Here is a 17,444-nt window from a genome sequence, read left to right on the forward strand (position 1 = left end):
CCTACCAGCCACTCCACAGAACAAAGATGTGGCAGTCTGCTTCCATAAAGATTACAGGCTTGGAAGCCCTATGGGCAGTTCTACTCTGTCATATAAGGTTGCTATGAGTCAGAATCGACAGCACACAAGTGAAAGAAGCCAGTCTGAAAAGGCTACATGCTATATGATTCAATTTACGACATCTGGCAAAGAAAACAACAGAGACAGTAAACAGATCCAAGAGTTCAGGGGCAAGGGAGTTTACATAGGTGAAGCACCAAGGGCTTTTTAGGGCAGTGAAACTATTCTAATACTGTTAGTGCTAAGTGCATGGCACCATTCTTCTGTAAAAATCCATAGAACCCTGCACCGTAAAGAGTGAATCTTAATATATTCAAACCAAAGCAAAACAAACAAAAATTTTAGGAAATCGGGGGGCCCAGGATGGGATACAGACTGGGACAAAAAAAAATTTTTTTTAACTGTATTACAAGTGTATGACATCACCTCAGTGAAGGAGCCAATAGCATAGAAAACATTTTCTCCAATGCAACAAAATTAAGTATCAGTAAAACTTACTTGCAAAAGCCAGGACCTGTGTAAGGCAGAAACTTGTTAGAGAAGGAAAACTCAAATATTTCCCACTAAAATGAGAGAGAGAAAATCGGTAAGACCACACCCTGTCAAAGGTGGAAAACTTGCAAGATCTGGCAAAACTAGGCAGTCCCATCAAGTTCTGGCTCTCATATGTTTCACTGTATCAGTAAGAAAGTCAATAGAAGTCTCAAATTATTCATTGGAAAAGGAAGCTAAATAAAACCACATTATTCATGGGTAGCTAGGGTTTTCTGCATGATAGCAGACTAGGTGATTTGGAGAAAAATGAAAAATAATCTTAATAGCATCAAAAACCTAAGAAAATAGGAAAACTTAGTAAATAGTAAACTGTCTGAAGGAATCCAAGTAGCATAACGGTTCAGTGCTAGGCTGCTAACGAAAGGTTGGTGTTCAAACCCACCAGTGGATCTATGGGAAAAAGATGTGTCAGTCTGCTTCCATAAGGATTTATAGCTTTGGAAACCCTATGGAGCAGTTCTACTCCGGGGTCACCATGAGTACAAAATAGACAATGCATAAAAACAACAAATAGAATAAAAATACAATTACAGAAAGAGGACAATCAATGGCCCTCAGTGACTTCTGCCCTAAGGGTTTTGCCAGTAGTTTTAAAGAGGCTGCTTTTGGTAAAATCTTGAATCGTAGGGCAAATATAGCTGCTTCCCGAGGGCCATCAGAGGAACTGATTCTAAAGCAGTAGTTCTCCAAGAAGGTCTTTAAGCAACATTAGCATCACTGGGAAAATTGTTAGAAATGCAATCCCTAAGCCCCTCCCTGCTGTTGTTGTTAGTTGCGCTGGGGTTGACTCTGACTCACGGGAACTCATGTACAATAGAACAAAGTGTTGCCCAGTCCTGCACTATCCTCACAATTGCCAGCATGCCCAAGTCCATCTTGCAGCTTCTATGCCAACTCATCTCACTGCGGGCCTCCCTCGCCCTCGCTGGCCCTCTGCTTCTTTGAATATGATGTCCTCCCCTAGTGATTGATCCCTCCTGATGAGGTGACCAAAGCAAGTGAGTTTGGCAATGTTCTATTGTGATCCGTAGGGTTTTCATTGGCTAATTTTCGGAAGTAGACATCACCAGGCCCTTCCTTCTAGTCCGTCTTAGTCTGGAAGCTCTGCTGAAACCTGTCCATCATGAGTGACCCTGCTGGTATTTGAAATACTGGTGGTGTAGCTTCCAGCATCACAGCCACACGCAAGCCACCACAGTATGACAAAATGACAGATGGGTTGCATTGGCTGGGAATCGAATCTGGGTCTCCCTTGCGGAAGGTAAGAATTCCACCACTGAACCACCAGTGCCCCCATGAGACTCAAGTACTCCCATCATTTTCACAGGCCTCAGGCTCAACTGTTAGAGCTTATAAGCACATCTGCTCCACTACCCTTAGAATAGCAAAGACCAGGTGGACAGAGTAGAAATGTCCTGGCTATAGAATGTTTTGTATTTTGATATCTAGTGAAAATCAAAACCAGCTGCCTTTGAGTCGACACTGACTCATAGTGACCCCAGGTGTGTCAGAGTAGAACTGTGCTCCACAGAATTTTCAATGGGTGTGATCTTTCAGAAATAGATCGCCAGAGCTGTCTTCTGAGGTGCCTCTGGGTAGACTCTAACCTACAACCTTTTGGTTAGCAGTCGAGCGCATTAACTGTATCACCACTCAAGGACTCCTGGAATTTTAATACAGCATTCCTAAAAGTAGGAACGTTAGACATAGTCATTGCAATAATCTCTAAACTGATACGTAAACTGTTAATCAAATTTCAGGGCTATGGAGAGAGGGTATGCTGAACCCTTTCTGGTTGGTTAAGAAAGGAGGCAGGACAGAGGGGAAAACATAAAGACTCAAAAGAGCAAAGTCAATAAATGCATAAAAGAGAAGCACAGTGACTCACCACTCCAGGTCTTCCTGGTTGGTCCTTAAAAACGGTGGCTGGAACGGGGAGGAAAAAGGCTACGATGCCCTATGATTGGCCAGTGATTACTCCTTTCTCATTGGCTCAGGTGGGCCTTTGATGAACAGATCTAGAGACTATGGGAAACAAACCTTTTTATTTTTTTGGTAATTTTCCCACCTGGGGTGTTGGTCTAGCCCTCTGTCCTGGGTGTCCTACAGAATGGTAAATACTTCTGAGTGAGATTCTGATTTAGGATTCCCGGAGCTTCTGACTGTGAGAAGGCCTCTCCGTTCCCATAGACGTGGAGTTGATTCTGACTCACAGCAACCCCATGTGACAGAGTAGAACTGCTCCATAGGGCTTCCTAGGCTGTAATCTTTATGGGAGCAGAACACCAGGTCTTTTCTCCTTTGGAGTGGCTGGGTGGGTTTGATCCACCAACCTTTCAGTTAGCAGCCAAAGTTTAACCACTGTGCCACTAGGGTTCCCTTGAGGTTCCTACAGTCTTCCCAAAATGACTAATGTAGGGAGTAGGGGTGACTTGCTTCATAATCCAAACGTGGGTTCCTTTCTGCCTTCTAAGCTCCTTGAGGAATGTTAGTTTGTCAAAATCACCTTTTTGTCACCACTATCATTGTTGTTGTTAGCTGCCATCAAGTTGGCCCTGACTCATGACAATCCCATGTATAACAGAACAAAATGTTGCCCAGTCCTGTACCATCTTCAAGACTGTTGGTATCTTTGAGTCCATTATTGTGGCTACTGTGTCAATCTATCTCATTGAGGGTTTCCCTTGTTTTCGTTAACTCTCTACCAAACACGATGTCTTTTCCAAGTGACTGGTCTTTCCTGATGATGTGTCCACTATACCTAGCACTTAAGAGGAGCCCAATGAATATTGGCTAATGTTCTGAGTAGGTAGTACAGGTGTTAGGTTTTTCAGGTGTGAGGTCCATATTTTATCATTGAGCATGGTTTTTACTCTGCCCCTAACTTCCTTTTAACCATTAAAATCATTTCTGAAGTTCACTGAAAATTATAATGTACCAGGAACTGTACTTTCATAATCATGATCTTGTGTCCTTCTTACAAGAATCTTCTAAATTAAGTACTATTATCTTCTTTTCTCCTTGTGAAATATATTATGCATATGAAGGAGTATAGACAACATGATGAAAATTTTAAGGAATAACCATAGTCATAGTACAAACCTCTCTGGTCAGAACCCAGATTTAGAAATAAAAATTACCAGCACCTTGGCCGACTCTGGAAGCCCTGGTGGCGTAGTGGTTAAGTGCTACGGCTGCTAACCAAAAGGTAGGCACTTTGAATCTGCCAGGCTGTCCTTGGAAACTCTATAGGGCAGTTCTACTCTGTCCTCTAGGGTTGCTATGAGTCAGAATCGACTCGACAGCAGTAGGTTTGGTTTTTTTTGGTTGGCCGACTCTGTCTACTGTGCTGCCATCTAATGCCTGTTCTGCCCCCAGCGGTTGTAACTGAAGTAGTTTTGTGTTAACTATTCCTTGACTTTCCTTTTATTTTTCCCACTGATATATGTTCCCCTAAGATATCTTTAAATGAGATGGACTGACACAATATCCACAACAACGGGCTCAAACATACCAAGAATCATGAAGATGGCGCAGGATGGGACAATGCTTTATTCTGTTGTCCATAAGTTCACTGTGACTTGGAACTGACTCAACCACAGCTAATATTCACAACAAGAACCCCCTGGCTGATGCAAATAGTTAACGTGCTCAGCTGCTAATTGAAAGGTTGGAGGTTAAAGTCCACCCAGAGGCATCTTGGAAGGACTGGGGATCAACTGAAAAATCAGCCATTGAAAATCCTGAGGAGCACAGTTCTACTCTGACACGCACGGGGTCATCATGAGTCGGGGTTAACTTGATGGCAACTGGTTACTAGAAGATATATGTCTAGTTTCACTTGTTTTTAAATTATAGTGTATATGTCCTTCTGTGACATGTTTCTTTCAGTAACCATTATGTTTTAGAGATTTGTCAGTGTTAATTTGTTTTAGCTGCATTTCACTTATTCTACTGCCTTACGATATTTAAGAGTATGAATATATCACAATTTAAGTATCCATTTTACCACTAATGCACAGTTGGATTCATTCTCAATTTTTGCTAATATGAACCACTATTTCAAACATCCTTGCACGTGGTTTCTTAGTTTACATGCACAAGACTATTGGATTACCTAAGAGTGGAACTGTTGGGTCATGGAAGACTAAGGTGTGCCTGACCCAAGCCATGATATTTTCAGTCACTTCATATACATGGGAAAGCCAGACAATAAATAAGGAAGACAGAAGAATTGATGCATTTGAATTATGATATTGGCAAAGAATATTGAATATACCATGGACTGTCAGAAGAACAAACAAATCTGTCTTGAAGGAAGTACAGCCAGAATGCTCCTTAGATGTGAGGACTTTGTCTCATGTACTTTGGTCATGTTATCAGGAGGGATCAATCCCTGGAGAAGGACATCCTGCTTGGTAAAGTAGAGGGTCAGTGAAAAAGAAGAAGACTCAGTGAAATGGATTGACACAGTGGCTGCAACAATAGGTTCAAATACAGCAACGATTGTGAGAATGGTGCAGGACTGGGCAGTGTGTCGTTCTGTTGTATATAGGGTTGCTATGAGTTGCAACCTGACAGCACCTAACAACAAAGAGGATACACAAGTTAATTCCTAGGTAATGAGCAGCCTATTCCAAGTGGTTTTACCAAATTATATTACCATCACAAGTAGATGAATATTTCCCTGGCTGCATTTCACTCCCACACTCAGTATGATAAAAACTTGAAAATACTTGCCAAATATTGAGTGAGAAAAGAGATTTCATTGTTGCTTTCATTTACCTTTATATGATTACCAATAAAGTTGACCATTTTTCTCACATTAATGGGCCTTTTTTGACCTATTTTGTGAGACATCTTTTCATTGTTTTGCTCATATTTCTATCAGTTATTTTGATTAATTTGTGTGTAGAAGAGCTTTATGTATTTCGAATACTGTTCCTTTGTCAGTTATGTACAATGCGTATGTCTTCTCCCAGTTTGGTTTGTATTTTTTTTCTCCGTAAGAGTCATTTGCTGAATAGTTTTTATTTCTAATTAAATCAAAGTGATCAAGTTTTACTTTAAGACAACTGACTTGGTTCTTTAATTTTACTGGGTTAAGGAAATTCCTTTCACTCTTAATTCACAAAGTTACATTTAGGATCTTGAATAGATGATGAGTCTTATAGATTTATCTTCCTTTATCTATTAAGATGATCATTTTTCTTTTTTAATCTGTTAAATATGAGGTGTTACATTGATCAGCCATATCCATATCACCTTCCATACCATTACAGCAGAATCCCAGCAGCTGGGAGCCAGTCAGCAGTTAAAGACTTCCCAGTTGATTCCAGTGTGTAGCCAAGCTTGTGTACCACTGGGCTAAGAAAGTATGAAGTGCCTCTACAAAATCTGTCACCTGTTCGACATACTTATGATTGCATTCATCCTACCAATATTTATTGCATCCCTCATATTTGAGTGGATCTGTGCCAGGTGCTGATGTAGACTAAAAGAGTATTCCTATTATGGAATTTATGGTAGAGGTGGTTGCCTGAAGTTGAGATTGTTGTTGGACCACTTCTATTCCTTGGTCACTGACCAAATTAGTTGTTTTGGAGAGCCTATAGGAAGTTTTGGAAACCCTGGTGGCATAGTGGTTAAGTGCTACGGCTACTAATCAAAGATTTGGCAGCTCGAATCTGCCAGACGCTCCTTGGAAACTCTGTGGGGCAGTTCTACTCTGTCCTATAGGGTCGCTATGAGTCGGAATCGACTTGACGGCACTGGGTTTCACTGGATATAGGAAGTTTTAATCACTTCATATGCATGTGAAAGGTGGACAATGAAAAAGGAAGGCGGAAGAAGAATTGATGCTTTAGAACTGTGGTGTTGGCGAAGAATGTTGAATACACTGTGGACCTCAGAAGAATGATCAAATCTGTTTTAGAATAAAACCAGAATGCTCCTTAGAAGCTAGGATGGCAAAACTTCATCTTGCTTACTTTGGACACGTCTTTGGGAGAGACCAATCAATAGAAAAGAACATCATGTTTGGTAAAGTAGAGGGTTGGTGAAAATGAGGGAAACCCTCCATAAGGTGGATTGACACAATAGTCAGAACAATGGGTTCAAACATATCAAAGATCATGGAGGTGGTGCAGGACCAGGCAACTTTTCCTTCTGTTATATATAAGTTTGCCATTAGTTGGAGCCAGCTCCAAGGCAAACTACCAAAAGCAACATAGGAAGTTCTTGACCAAGTGCCTCAAGAGCTCCAACATCAGAAGTTGGGGCTGGACCATCTTCTCATCAGCAGACCCTGTGAAGGGCTGTGTGGAGGATAATTGGGCCACGGGAGCCTGGTGCAGAAAATCTCAGGTGAAGCAGTGTTTCCCTTCCTTTGTGAACTTGGTCATCAAGAACCTACTTTGACCAATAATAAAGAGGGAGGAAGTAATGCTGACCAATCACTGGGTGGGGATGGCCTTTTTCTTCCTGCTTCCTGGCTTGTTTGCTTTAGGAACTGGTTAAGGACACCTGTTGTTAGGATTGGTGAGTTACTTTTCTTGATGACTGAATGCTTTGGTTTTTAAGGTCCCTTTATTTACATTGTTACCTAAATTCTCTAATTTTCTTTCTCATGCTGTTTTTTCTAAACTAGAAAGTCATCATTGTGGCCTTACGATAGGCACTACTCTTTTTTTTGGTGTGCTAAATGTTAGAGAATGAAAGGATATTTTAAACGGTCAGGTATAGAATTCCCTGGTTTAAAAAAAAAAAAAAAAAGTAGTTGGCGTTGAGTAGATTCCAACATGTGGCGATCTCATGTGTATTTCAGAGTAGAACTCTGGTCCATTGTGTTTTCAATGGCTGATTTTTCAGAGGTAAATCACCAGGCCTTTCTCTCCCGGAAGAGTGGACTCCAACCTCTAGCCTTTCCGTTAGCAGCTGAGCACATTACCTCTCTGCACCACCCAGGGACTCCACACTATCATATAACCCATTGCCGTGGAGTTGAATCCGACTCGTTGTGACCCTACAGGACAGAGAAGAGCTGCCCATAGGGTTTCCAAGGCTGTAATTTTTGTGGAAACCAACTGTCCCCTCTTTCTCCCTTGAAGCAGCTAGTGGGTTCAAACTGATGACCTTTTGGTTAGCACCTGAGCAAGCACTTAACCACTCTGCCACCAGGGCTCCTCAGTATTATATAGAACACTTTACTCACTTTACTACTACATAAAATTTTACACCTAGTGGTTCTACTTCATAGATTCCTAAAAGCGAAATGCTGGGTCAGTGTGTTTAAACTTATTAAAAGCTTTGAAGACATTTTACTTTCCCCAAAGGATAAACCATTGTTTTATACCACCATTCTATATACCCATCTGACCACACTGCAAGACTTTTTTTATTGCTTGTTTGAATTTGCTTTTTTCTAAACTGTGAGATGAATTGCTTTGTATGTGCCTGTCTTAGCCGTTTAATATTTGTCTTTTCAACTTCTATATCTAATAGATTGTTGGTATTTCCTCAATGATTAACAGTTCCTGAATTAAGACTCATTTTTTCTTCCTGTGGTGACTATGTACGTAACAAAACATACGCCATCTCAACAATTTCTACATGTTTAATGACATTATGTTCTTCAAGTTGTGCAACCATTTTCCCTATCCTTTTTCAAATTGTTCTACCACCGTTAACATAAGCTCCATGACCCCCTAAGCAAAAACTCTGCCTTTTTAAGACTAATTTTTAGATTGGCCCTTATTTAAGTTTTATTTAAGCTTCTTACCTCTATGCCTACATTATTTTCTTACTTCAAAAGTCAGATATATGTGATGCTATATCTTTACTGTAAAGTCTGGATCATATTTCCTTTAAAGAATACAGCTATCTCATTTATCTGGAATTTGTATGTGGAGTAATGTGAAGCTTGCATTCTCACATCTGAGGAGTTAGTCTATTTTTCTCAGCATCATTTCTAAAATGCTGCTACAACTGTTACCGAAAATCTTCAGCCATGTCTACTCCGCTGTCTTGATGACTCTTCCACTTTTAAAATCTATTAAGAGTTTTAATTGATCTGGAAAGTCAGGTGTCAATTTGAGACCCTGCAATTCCTTTGTTTGGATTCAAATTTGTGATGATACTTTCATCAAGGGCATGATTAGGGTTGCACATGGGCACTTAGCTATACCACACACAGACATCAGTTGCTCTGTGTGTGTGTGTGTGTGTGGACTATTTAATTTGTTGTAACAAGTGTTCTTCATTAAGAGGTATAGTGACTATTTTAAGGAGAATTACTACTTTTGTAGTCAGGTTCTACTCTAAATCTTAGTTTTCAATTTTCCTTGCTATCCTCAGCCACGTAACTTTTTTTTTTGTTACTTATTTTTTTTGTTGTTGAATATACACAGCAGAACATATACCAGTTCAACAGTTCTCTACAGGTCCAATTTAGTGACATTGGTTACGTTCTTTGAGTTGTGCAACCATGCTCACCCTCCCTTTCTGAGTTGTTCCTCCTCCATTAACATAAACTCATTGCGCCCCTAAGCTTCCTATCTAACCTCTTGAGTTGCTGTTGTTAATATGATCCTATACAGATAGATCTTAAAAGAGTATAATGCTTAAGGCTGAGATTCTTTACTAGTTAAGCTAAACTATTGTTTGGTTTTTAAGAAGACTTAAGGGGATATTTTTGGTTTAAGGCTTAAAAGCCATGTAACTCTTCATGGACTTGAAATGTCACTTCCGAGTGAGGGCAGAGAAATCCCATTGAGATAATTAAGGCAATTTTATTAACTGTATAAACATGAAGAGAACTTAACTCTTAGCAAATGTACTATCAATTATGAGCCTAGAGACTCCTAATGTTGGGGAGAAAGAAACGCGTGGCCCTGCTATGATGGAAATTACAAATCAAGAGAACAATCAGAACTTAAAACAAAATTTACAACTAGTAATAAAATAGGAGCCCTATCACACAGTGGTTAAGCACTTAGCTGCTAACCGAAAGGTTGACAGTTCAAACCTACCCAGAGGCTCCATGGGAGAAAGACCTGATGATCTGCTTCCATAAAGATTACAGCCTAGGAGACCCTTACGGGGCAGTTCTACTCTGTCCTGTAGGGTCTCTATGAGTTAGAATTGACTTGATGGCAATGAGTTTAGTAATAAAATGGCAATGGTGCCACCTGCTGCAAAGAACAAGGAGAAGATAATCCAAGAGTTTATGTGGCATTTTTATAAACTAGGCTGTGAGGTTATTTCTTGTTGTCCTGTGTGTCAGGGGGAATCTCTGGGTGGTGCAAACAGTCTATGTGCTCAGCTGCTAACCGAAATGTTGGAGGTGTGAGTCTACCTAGAGGCACATTGGAAGAAAGGCCTGGCCATCTACTTCCCAACCATTAAAAACCCTGTGGAGCATAGTTCTGCTCTGACATACATGGGGTTACCATGAGTTGGAGTCGACTCCAGCAGCAACTGGTTTGCGTTTTGGGGTCCCCAAGATCACCCACAGGTGCAATAATTTTCAAGAGACGCAAAGCTATGATTTATTATAGCAAAGGGAAGCAAAAACAAAATCAGCAAAGGGAAAAGCTATAAAAGTCCAGAGGAATGAGGTTCAAGCTACTGAGAACCTTCTCCCAGGACATGCTTAATTCCTCCAGCAACAATTTGTGACAACGCATGTGAAATGTCCACCAGGGAAGCTGGTAGAAACTCAGGACCCTGAGTTCTTGTTGGGGGTTCTTGTTGCTGGAGCCAGTCACATAGGCACCCTCTGCCTGTCATGTACCAAAATTCCAGACTCCCAGCAGGAAAGCAGGTGTTCAACATAAATCACATTGTTCATACAAACAGTTTAAACTCAGTGAGTCTCTCCAGTCACTTAAAGGATGGTGGGTTCCCCCCAAAATCCCAGTCCCTTGATTGCAGCCCAGGGGAAACCTTGCAAGCAGGACTTTCCATGGAGAACAGTCAAGACTGCTATGTGAACTCCTTTCTGCACACCCTGAATACTGACTTAAACTGAGATGACATCTGTGCATACCTACGTGGAGACGTCTCTCCCATTCATTGCTTTTTCTCAACAGTAGATAATCATCTTTACAGGTCAGCAATTATAAACCCACAGCTGATTGTTATGATTGCATATTCTGCCTTATCCAATTAAAAAATGAGTTTTCTACTATGTCAATTACAAATGAGTAGATGCCACTGTGTAGTTTGATTCTCCAGTTCCATCTTGTGTTAGATTTATGCAACATTCTTTTAAAACAATGTGCTAGTGAATATTCTTGCACCTGTGTCTTTATGATGAATGGCAGTAAGCAGAAATACTAGGTGAGTTTTCCATCATTTATTTTCTAGATCCCACATTCCTTGTTCCTCAAGATCCTTTCCCTCTGAAGTCTGAAGCAAGATGGCAGCATCAAGTTCTACTGACTCCAACCTGCTATGGTACCTAGAGAAACTCAATAATAAGGAATTTCAGAGTGTTAAGGAACATCTTATACAAGCACCTTTGGAGTTTGAGCTGCCAGAGATTCCATGGCTTCAACTAAGGAAAGCCCAACGAGAAGATCTGGATAAGATATTGACAACAAATTATGAGGCACATATTACCTGGAATATGATGTTCAGCATCTTTCAAAAGATCAATCGTCAAGATCTCTGTGAGAAGATTGATGCTAGGCGGAACCGTGAGTGGGGTCATTAAGGAGGGTGGGTGGGGCCAAAGCACAGTTTGCAGGAAGCTCAGTTGCTTTGACAAGGAATTTCTCCAGCCCCCTTTTTTTTTTTAAAGAGCCAGTATTCCGTCCTGGAACCCATCAGTGGTAATGGTTTGGATGTGAGTTGTGTTCTGTCCTATGTCTTGCTGAGTCTACCCTTATTTTATGCCTTCGTGATAATTGGCTGTTATTAAAGTAGCTAGGCAAAAGATTGTTTTTAGTTGCTGTTGAGTCGATCCTGACTCACGGTGACCCTATGTGTTAGATTTATGCAATTTTTTTGAAAACGATGTGATTGTGAATACCCTTGCATCTGTGTCTTTTTGATGACTGGTTGAAAATAGAAAAACTAGGAAAGTTGTTTATGCGTTTTGAACTTTTATCTGTATTTTTCATTTCTTCTGCCCTGTACTCACTGGCTTAGGTAACAAAGAGGCACACAAAGTTCTAGTAAGTAAAAAACCCCTACTCCAATGGAAAGAAGGCATTTACCCAAAAGCTAATGACGAATTCTATAATTCAATTGCACCGGGACTTCTCCATGTATTTGACATGATCTTTGACCCTAGAAACAATCTGTCATCAGATAACTTCAATATGTTCCTGATGGGAGAGAGAGCAACTGGAAAAACGGTGCTTATAAAGACGGCAATGATACTGTGGCTACGTGGAGACATGTGGAAGGATACATTCTCATATGTTGTTCATCTCACGTCTCATGAGATAAACCAGATGGCCCGCAGTAGCTTTGTTGAGCTGCTTTCCAAGGACTGGCCTGACAGCCAGGCTCCTGTGGCAGATATCCTGTCTGATTCCCGGAAGCTCTTGTTCGTCCTTGAGGACTTAGACAACATAAAGTTCACCTTAAACATGGATGAATCTGCTTTGTGTAGTGATAGCAGAAATCAGGTGCCAGTATTGGTACTCCTGGTCAGTTTGTTGAAGAGAAAAATGGCTCCAGGTTCCTCATTCCTCATCTCAGCCAGGCCTGGGCATCAGGATGCCATGGATGTATTATTGAAGGAAACGGATTTCTCCATCATCCTGAATTTCTCTGATGAAATAAGGCAGGCGTATTTCTCTTCATTCTTTAAGGACAGTAGGAGGGCTACGATAGCCTTCAAGTTCATCCATGAGAATGAAATCCTTGTGGATCTGTGCAGCGTGCCCATCTTGTGCTGGGTTGTTTGCACAACCCTGAATCAGCAGATGCACGAGGCAGATGATGTCAGACTCGAGTTCCAAACATCCACTGACATATACTCCCATTTTCTCACCAACGCGTTGACATCTGAGGCTGGTGTGGTTGCTGGTCAGCATCGCCTGGTTCTACTAGAGCGTCTGTGTTGGCTGGCTTTAGAAGGACTGATGCAAGATGTATTAGACTTTAGTGACCAAGACCTCAGAAGTGTTGGGCTTACTGAGGCTGATGTCTCTGTGTTGCAGACCACAAATATTCTTATGCAGAGCAGCAACTGTGAAGACCATCGCACATTCGTACATCTACATGTCCAGGAGTTTTGTGCAGCCATAGCGATTATGAGGCCATTGGTTCAAACCGTGCTCCCCTCAACCTTTAAAGAAAAAGAGAGGAGGGCAGAATACAATGATTTGAGTCCAATAATGGCCTGTGTTTTTGGTCTTCTTAACAAGAAGACGAGAGACATTCTTGAGACATCCTTTGACTGTCCATTACTTTCGGGGATGCACCGGCGGTATTTCCTGGAGCAAATGGAATACTTGGGTGCTAATCCAAGAGTAATGGAACACCACATGCCCTTGTTTTATTGTCTTTTTGAGAACCAGGAGGAAGAATTTGTGAAACAGATAATGGGGTTTTTCGTAGAAGCCACTGTTCTCATCCGAGAAAACAAAGATCTGATGGTTTCATCATACTGTCTGAAGCGCTGCCATCCATTACAGAAACTTAGGTTGTGTGTTCAAGACATCTTTGAAAAAAAGGTCATTGTGGTGAAAACGTCTAGGTGAGCCTCTTTTAAGTTCTATTCTTCCCTGTATTTCTAAAACCCGCCCATAGTTTCACTGCACATTGGCCGTAAAGACTGAAACTGAAGACAACTAGAACTTGGTTTCCAATCTAATCAATACATGGACCAGAGATTTGAAATCTTTCTACTTCAGTTTAATCCAGGGTGTGGGGGTTAAACCGCAGCATTATGGACATTTGGGGTCAGATAATCCTTTGTTGTTGGACTATATTGTGCATTGTAGGATGTTGAGCAACTTCCCTGGCTCTTACTCACTAGATGCCAGTAGCACCTCACCCTCCCACTGGTTATGACAATGAAATGTCTTCAGACATTTCCGAGTGCCCCTTGGGGTCCAAAGTTGCCCCGAGTTGAGAACCACTGGTTCAACCTCATTTCCTTAGACTTGTTGTATGGACATCAAAGGAATCATCCTCAATCAGTTCTATCTGGCCTGACTGCAGAATCACCAACCACTTTCATGGGTCTGGGTGTTGTTTCTCATACCTGATCATACTTTATTTCTTCCCACCTAGTTCTAAGTCATGGCCCCTGTGTGCCGCAAACAGTTAAGCACTTGACTATTAACCTAAAGGTTAGTGGTTCAAAATCACCCAGTGGCACTATGGAAGAAAGGCCTGGGAATTTACTTCCATAAAGATTATAGCCAAGAAAAGCCTACAGAGAGCTCAGGTCTCCTGTGACACTTGTGGTTGCCATGAGTCAGAATCGACTTGATGGCAATGTTTTATTTATGTTTTAGTATTAAATCTGGGAGTTTCTGGGTGGTGTAAATGGTTAAGTGCTCAACTACCTAATCAAAACCTTGGCGGTTCAAGCCCACCCAGAGGTACCTCAGAAGAAAGGCCTGGTGACTAATTTTCAAAAGGTCACGCCCTTGAAAGCCTTATGGAGCAGTTGGTTCTACTCTGACATACATGGGGTTGCCATGAGTCGAAGCTGACTTGACAGCAACTGGCTTGGAATTTTTGGTTTCATGTAAAGTCTGTGTCAGGTAACAGGTCTTTTGAAAGAACACTTTAATATACTCACTGATCTTAAAATTACTAGAGTCAAATGTAAATCCCACTGGAGAATTGCATTTTTCTTCCTCTGTGCAGTCAAATGAGGAGCCTGGACCATTGGAGAGACTTCTGCTCTCTGTTGTACACCAAGAAGAACCTCCGAGAGCTGGAAATTTGTAACAGCAAACTTGACAGCACTTCAGAAAGGATCCTCTGTAAAGCGCTGAGACATCCCAGCTGTCAACTTCGAACACTCAAGTAGGTGTTAAAGATCAGTCTCTACCTGAAAGGTTCCCTCGGGAACAGTATTCCCCTCATCCCTTTCTGAGGAAGGAAAATAGACAAAAAAGTAATGACTACCACAGGGGATAAACGCAATGCTCGATGTGGGAATTAAGTAGGTAAATGTACGTACCACCATTGGGTGGAGGGAGAACCCCAATGTCCCTGATAATGTCTTGAGAAAATAAAAAACTGATTTTTTGTACAAACAAAAGAAAAAATGGTCAGTGAAGTCAATTAGAGTTAACAGGGTTTATAAGAAGCCCTGGTTAAGTGCTTGGCTGCCAACTAAAAGTTGGTGGTTTGAACCCATCTGCCACTCCGTGGAGGAAAGATATGGCAGTCTGCTTCCCTAAAGATTAAAGCCTTGGAAGTCTTATAGGGCATTCTACTTTGTCCTATAGGGTCACTGTGAGTTGGAATCAACTTGATGGCAGTGGATTTGAGTGAGTTGACTATTCACAAACAGAGCACCCAAGCTGAAAACAGCAAGGGGCCGGAGTTTACAGTTATAATGTGGCTTTATAAAGCTTCAGTGAGGAAGTATCTTGCCCTTTTGGGGGGAAGTTGGTCATTGAATGTTGTTGTTGTGTGCCACCAAGTCGATTCCAATTCATAGCGACCTTATAGGACAGAGTAGAACTGTCCCCATAGTTTCAAAGGCTGTAAATCTCTACTGGAACTCTCACAGAGTGCTAACCTTTGGTTAGCAGCTGAGCGTTTAACCGTTGTGCCACCAGTGCTCCTGCACTGAATGTTAAGCTGGTTTATTTTGATTGGATGAGTATTGCTAACTTAATGCTGACAAGTATTGCTAACTCATGGTGTTACAAAAAACTTGTTTAAAGTTTCCATTTTTCGCAGAGTTGTTGTTCCTTGTAAATGGCCTTATGATTAACTTTTGTTTGGCTCTTAGCCCAGGGAAGCCATTTTAACTCTTGCCTCTAAAAATTTTTTAACAATATGCTTATGAATCACAAGCTGTTCAAGTAAAAAGGAGGAAAGAAGATGTATCACTCTGGATTATGTTCAACTATATGTAACAGGATATGTTCCCCTGTCCCAAGAGTGACTTTTAAGTACCTATAGCTTAACTTTGCACTTGTGTGAAGTCTAGAAGGAAGCCTGGTGCAAATATACTCTGAGGTTCATCAAGGACCTGAGTCCCCTCTGCTCAGCCATCTTTCATGCACTCCTAGCTCTTCGCCCTACATGAGAGGCAATGACAAAAGCTATTGTCTTGACATTTCACTTCAGTTCTCCAGGGAATCATGAAAATCTCTGGGCTTTATCTTTGATTTCCATTCTTTCATATTCTACATGCAGTTCTTTAGCAACTCCTAATTAAAAAAAAAAAAAAAATCCATTGTTTTCAGTGAAATAAAGTTCACAAAGCAGTTTTGGTTCCCATTCAATTTCTGTGCAAGTTGTTCAGTGACATTGGTTACATTTCTCACAATATGCATGTTAAGCAATCATGTTTTGAAACATAAAAGCAGGTTAGGCGCAGAAGCAAGGAAGCACAAATGGAGAAAGAGAGATGCCACACAGAGATCACCAAGGAACCGAGGAAATCCAGGGCTAGAAAAGCTGGGACAAGGGCCTTTCCCTAGAACTGACGCCCTGAATTTGGACTTCTACTCTCCTGAAGTGAAAATCTATTCCTGTTCTTAAAGCCGTCCACTTGTGTTTTTTCTGTTACTGCAGCACTAGGTAACTAAGACACCCAGAATCTTTTTCTAAGGCGACAACCTGACATTGGGGCTAGCAGAGGACTGCAAACCTGACTGAACCTAAGGATCTTTGGTGGAGACCAAGTGTGTGAGAATGTGATCAAAGCTCAGAAAATCTGTTCTGGGATGAACAGGGGAAATTGCAGACGAGGCGTTCATACTGTCATGTGATGTTCGCTGTTTACTCTCCTATTTTTTTGTTGGGGAGGCTAGGTTGCACAATAGTTAAGCACTCAACTGCTAGCCAAAAGGGTGGCAGTTCAAACCCACTCAGGCACGTTCGAAAACAGGGCCTGGTGATCTTCCTAAAGGTCACAGCCTTGAAAACCCTATGGAGCTCAGTTCTACTTTACACACATGGGATCGTCATGAATCGGAATTGACTTCTCCAGCAACTAACAACAAATTTTGTGTTCTGCAGGCTGACATATTTTCCTGCTGATACCAGATTTGAAGACTTGTTCAAGGCCGTCGTTCACAGCCAGAATCTGACACACTTGAGTCTGACTTGTATGCCTGCTTCCGGAAGGGTGTTTCCACTTCTGCGTGAGGTTTTGGCCAATCCAATGTGCAACGTACAGCATCTGAGGCATGTTATTGCTGTTTGAATGTTGGGTGTGTCCAAGGCGAAGGGCTGGGTATTGGTGTGTACATGAGTAACCAGGTGCTGTCTAGTTGATTCCAACTCATGGTGCTCCCCATGTGTGCCAGAACTGTGCTTCGTAGGCTTTTTAATGGCTGGTTTTCCAAAAGTAGGTGGCCAAGCCTTTCTCCTTTCTTTCAAGGTGACTCTGGGTGATCTCGAATGTCCAACCTTTCGGTTAGCAGCCGAGCGTGTTAACTGCTTGTAATACCCAGAGACTCCAGTTGGTGTGTAGGGATGATCTTTTAGATAATACTACCTGCTGCCTCTCCTTGGTGCCCCTCATTCCGTGAAAATTTTGAGCACATGGCTTATTTCTCTCTCTCCAACATTATTCTTGTTGTTTTAGGTGGGCCTGGTTTCTATATGGATAATTCTTCCCACAATTTGCCTTATTCCCTTAATCTATAATTCCCTAATAATCTAGT

General features: G+C 41.4%; 1 protein-coding gene across 1 annotated transcript in view; it reads left to right on the top strand.

The window, feature by feature from the left end:
• The first annotated feature begins 10,987 nt into the window (after window positions 1–10,987).
• Window positions 10,988–17,444, top strand: part of NLRP11 (NLR family pyrin domain containing 11) — a 69,883-nt gene continuing 63,426 nt past the window's right edge. Inside the window, exons 1-4 of the mRNA XM_049902365.1 lie at window positions 10,988–11,315; window positions 11,770–13,307; window positions 14,429–14,616; window positions 16,795–16,962. Coding sequence (XP_049758322.1) covers window positions 11,036–11,315; window positions 11,770–13,307; window positions 14,429–14,616; window positions 16,795–16,962 — 2,174 coding nt within the window. The 5' untranslated portion in view covers window positions 10,988–11,035. The remainder of the gene's footprint in view (window positions 11,316–11,769; window positions 13,308–14,428; window positions 14,617–16,794; window positions 16,963–17,444) is intronic.

Source organism: Elephas maximus, chromosome 11 (assembly GCF_024166365.1).
Source record: "Elephas maximus indicus isolate mEleMax1 chromosome 11, mEleMax1 primary haplotype, whole genome shotgun sequence".
NCBI lineage: Eukaryota > Metazoa > Chordata > Mammalia > Proboscidea > Elephantidae > Elephas > Elephas maximus.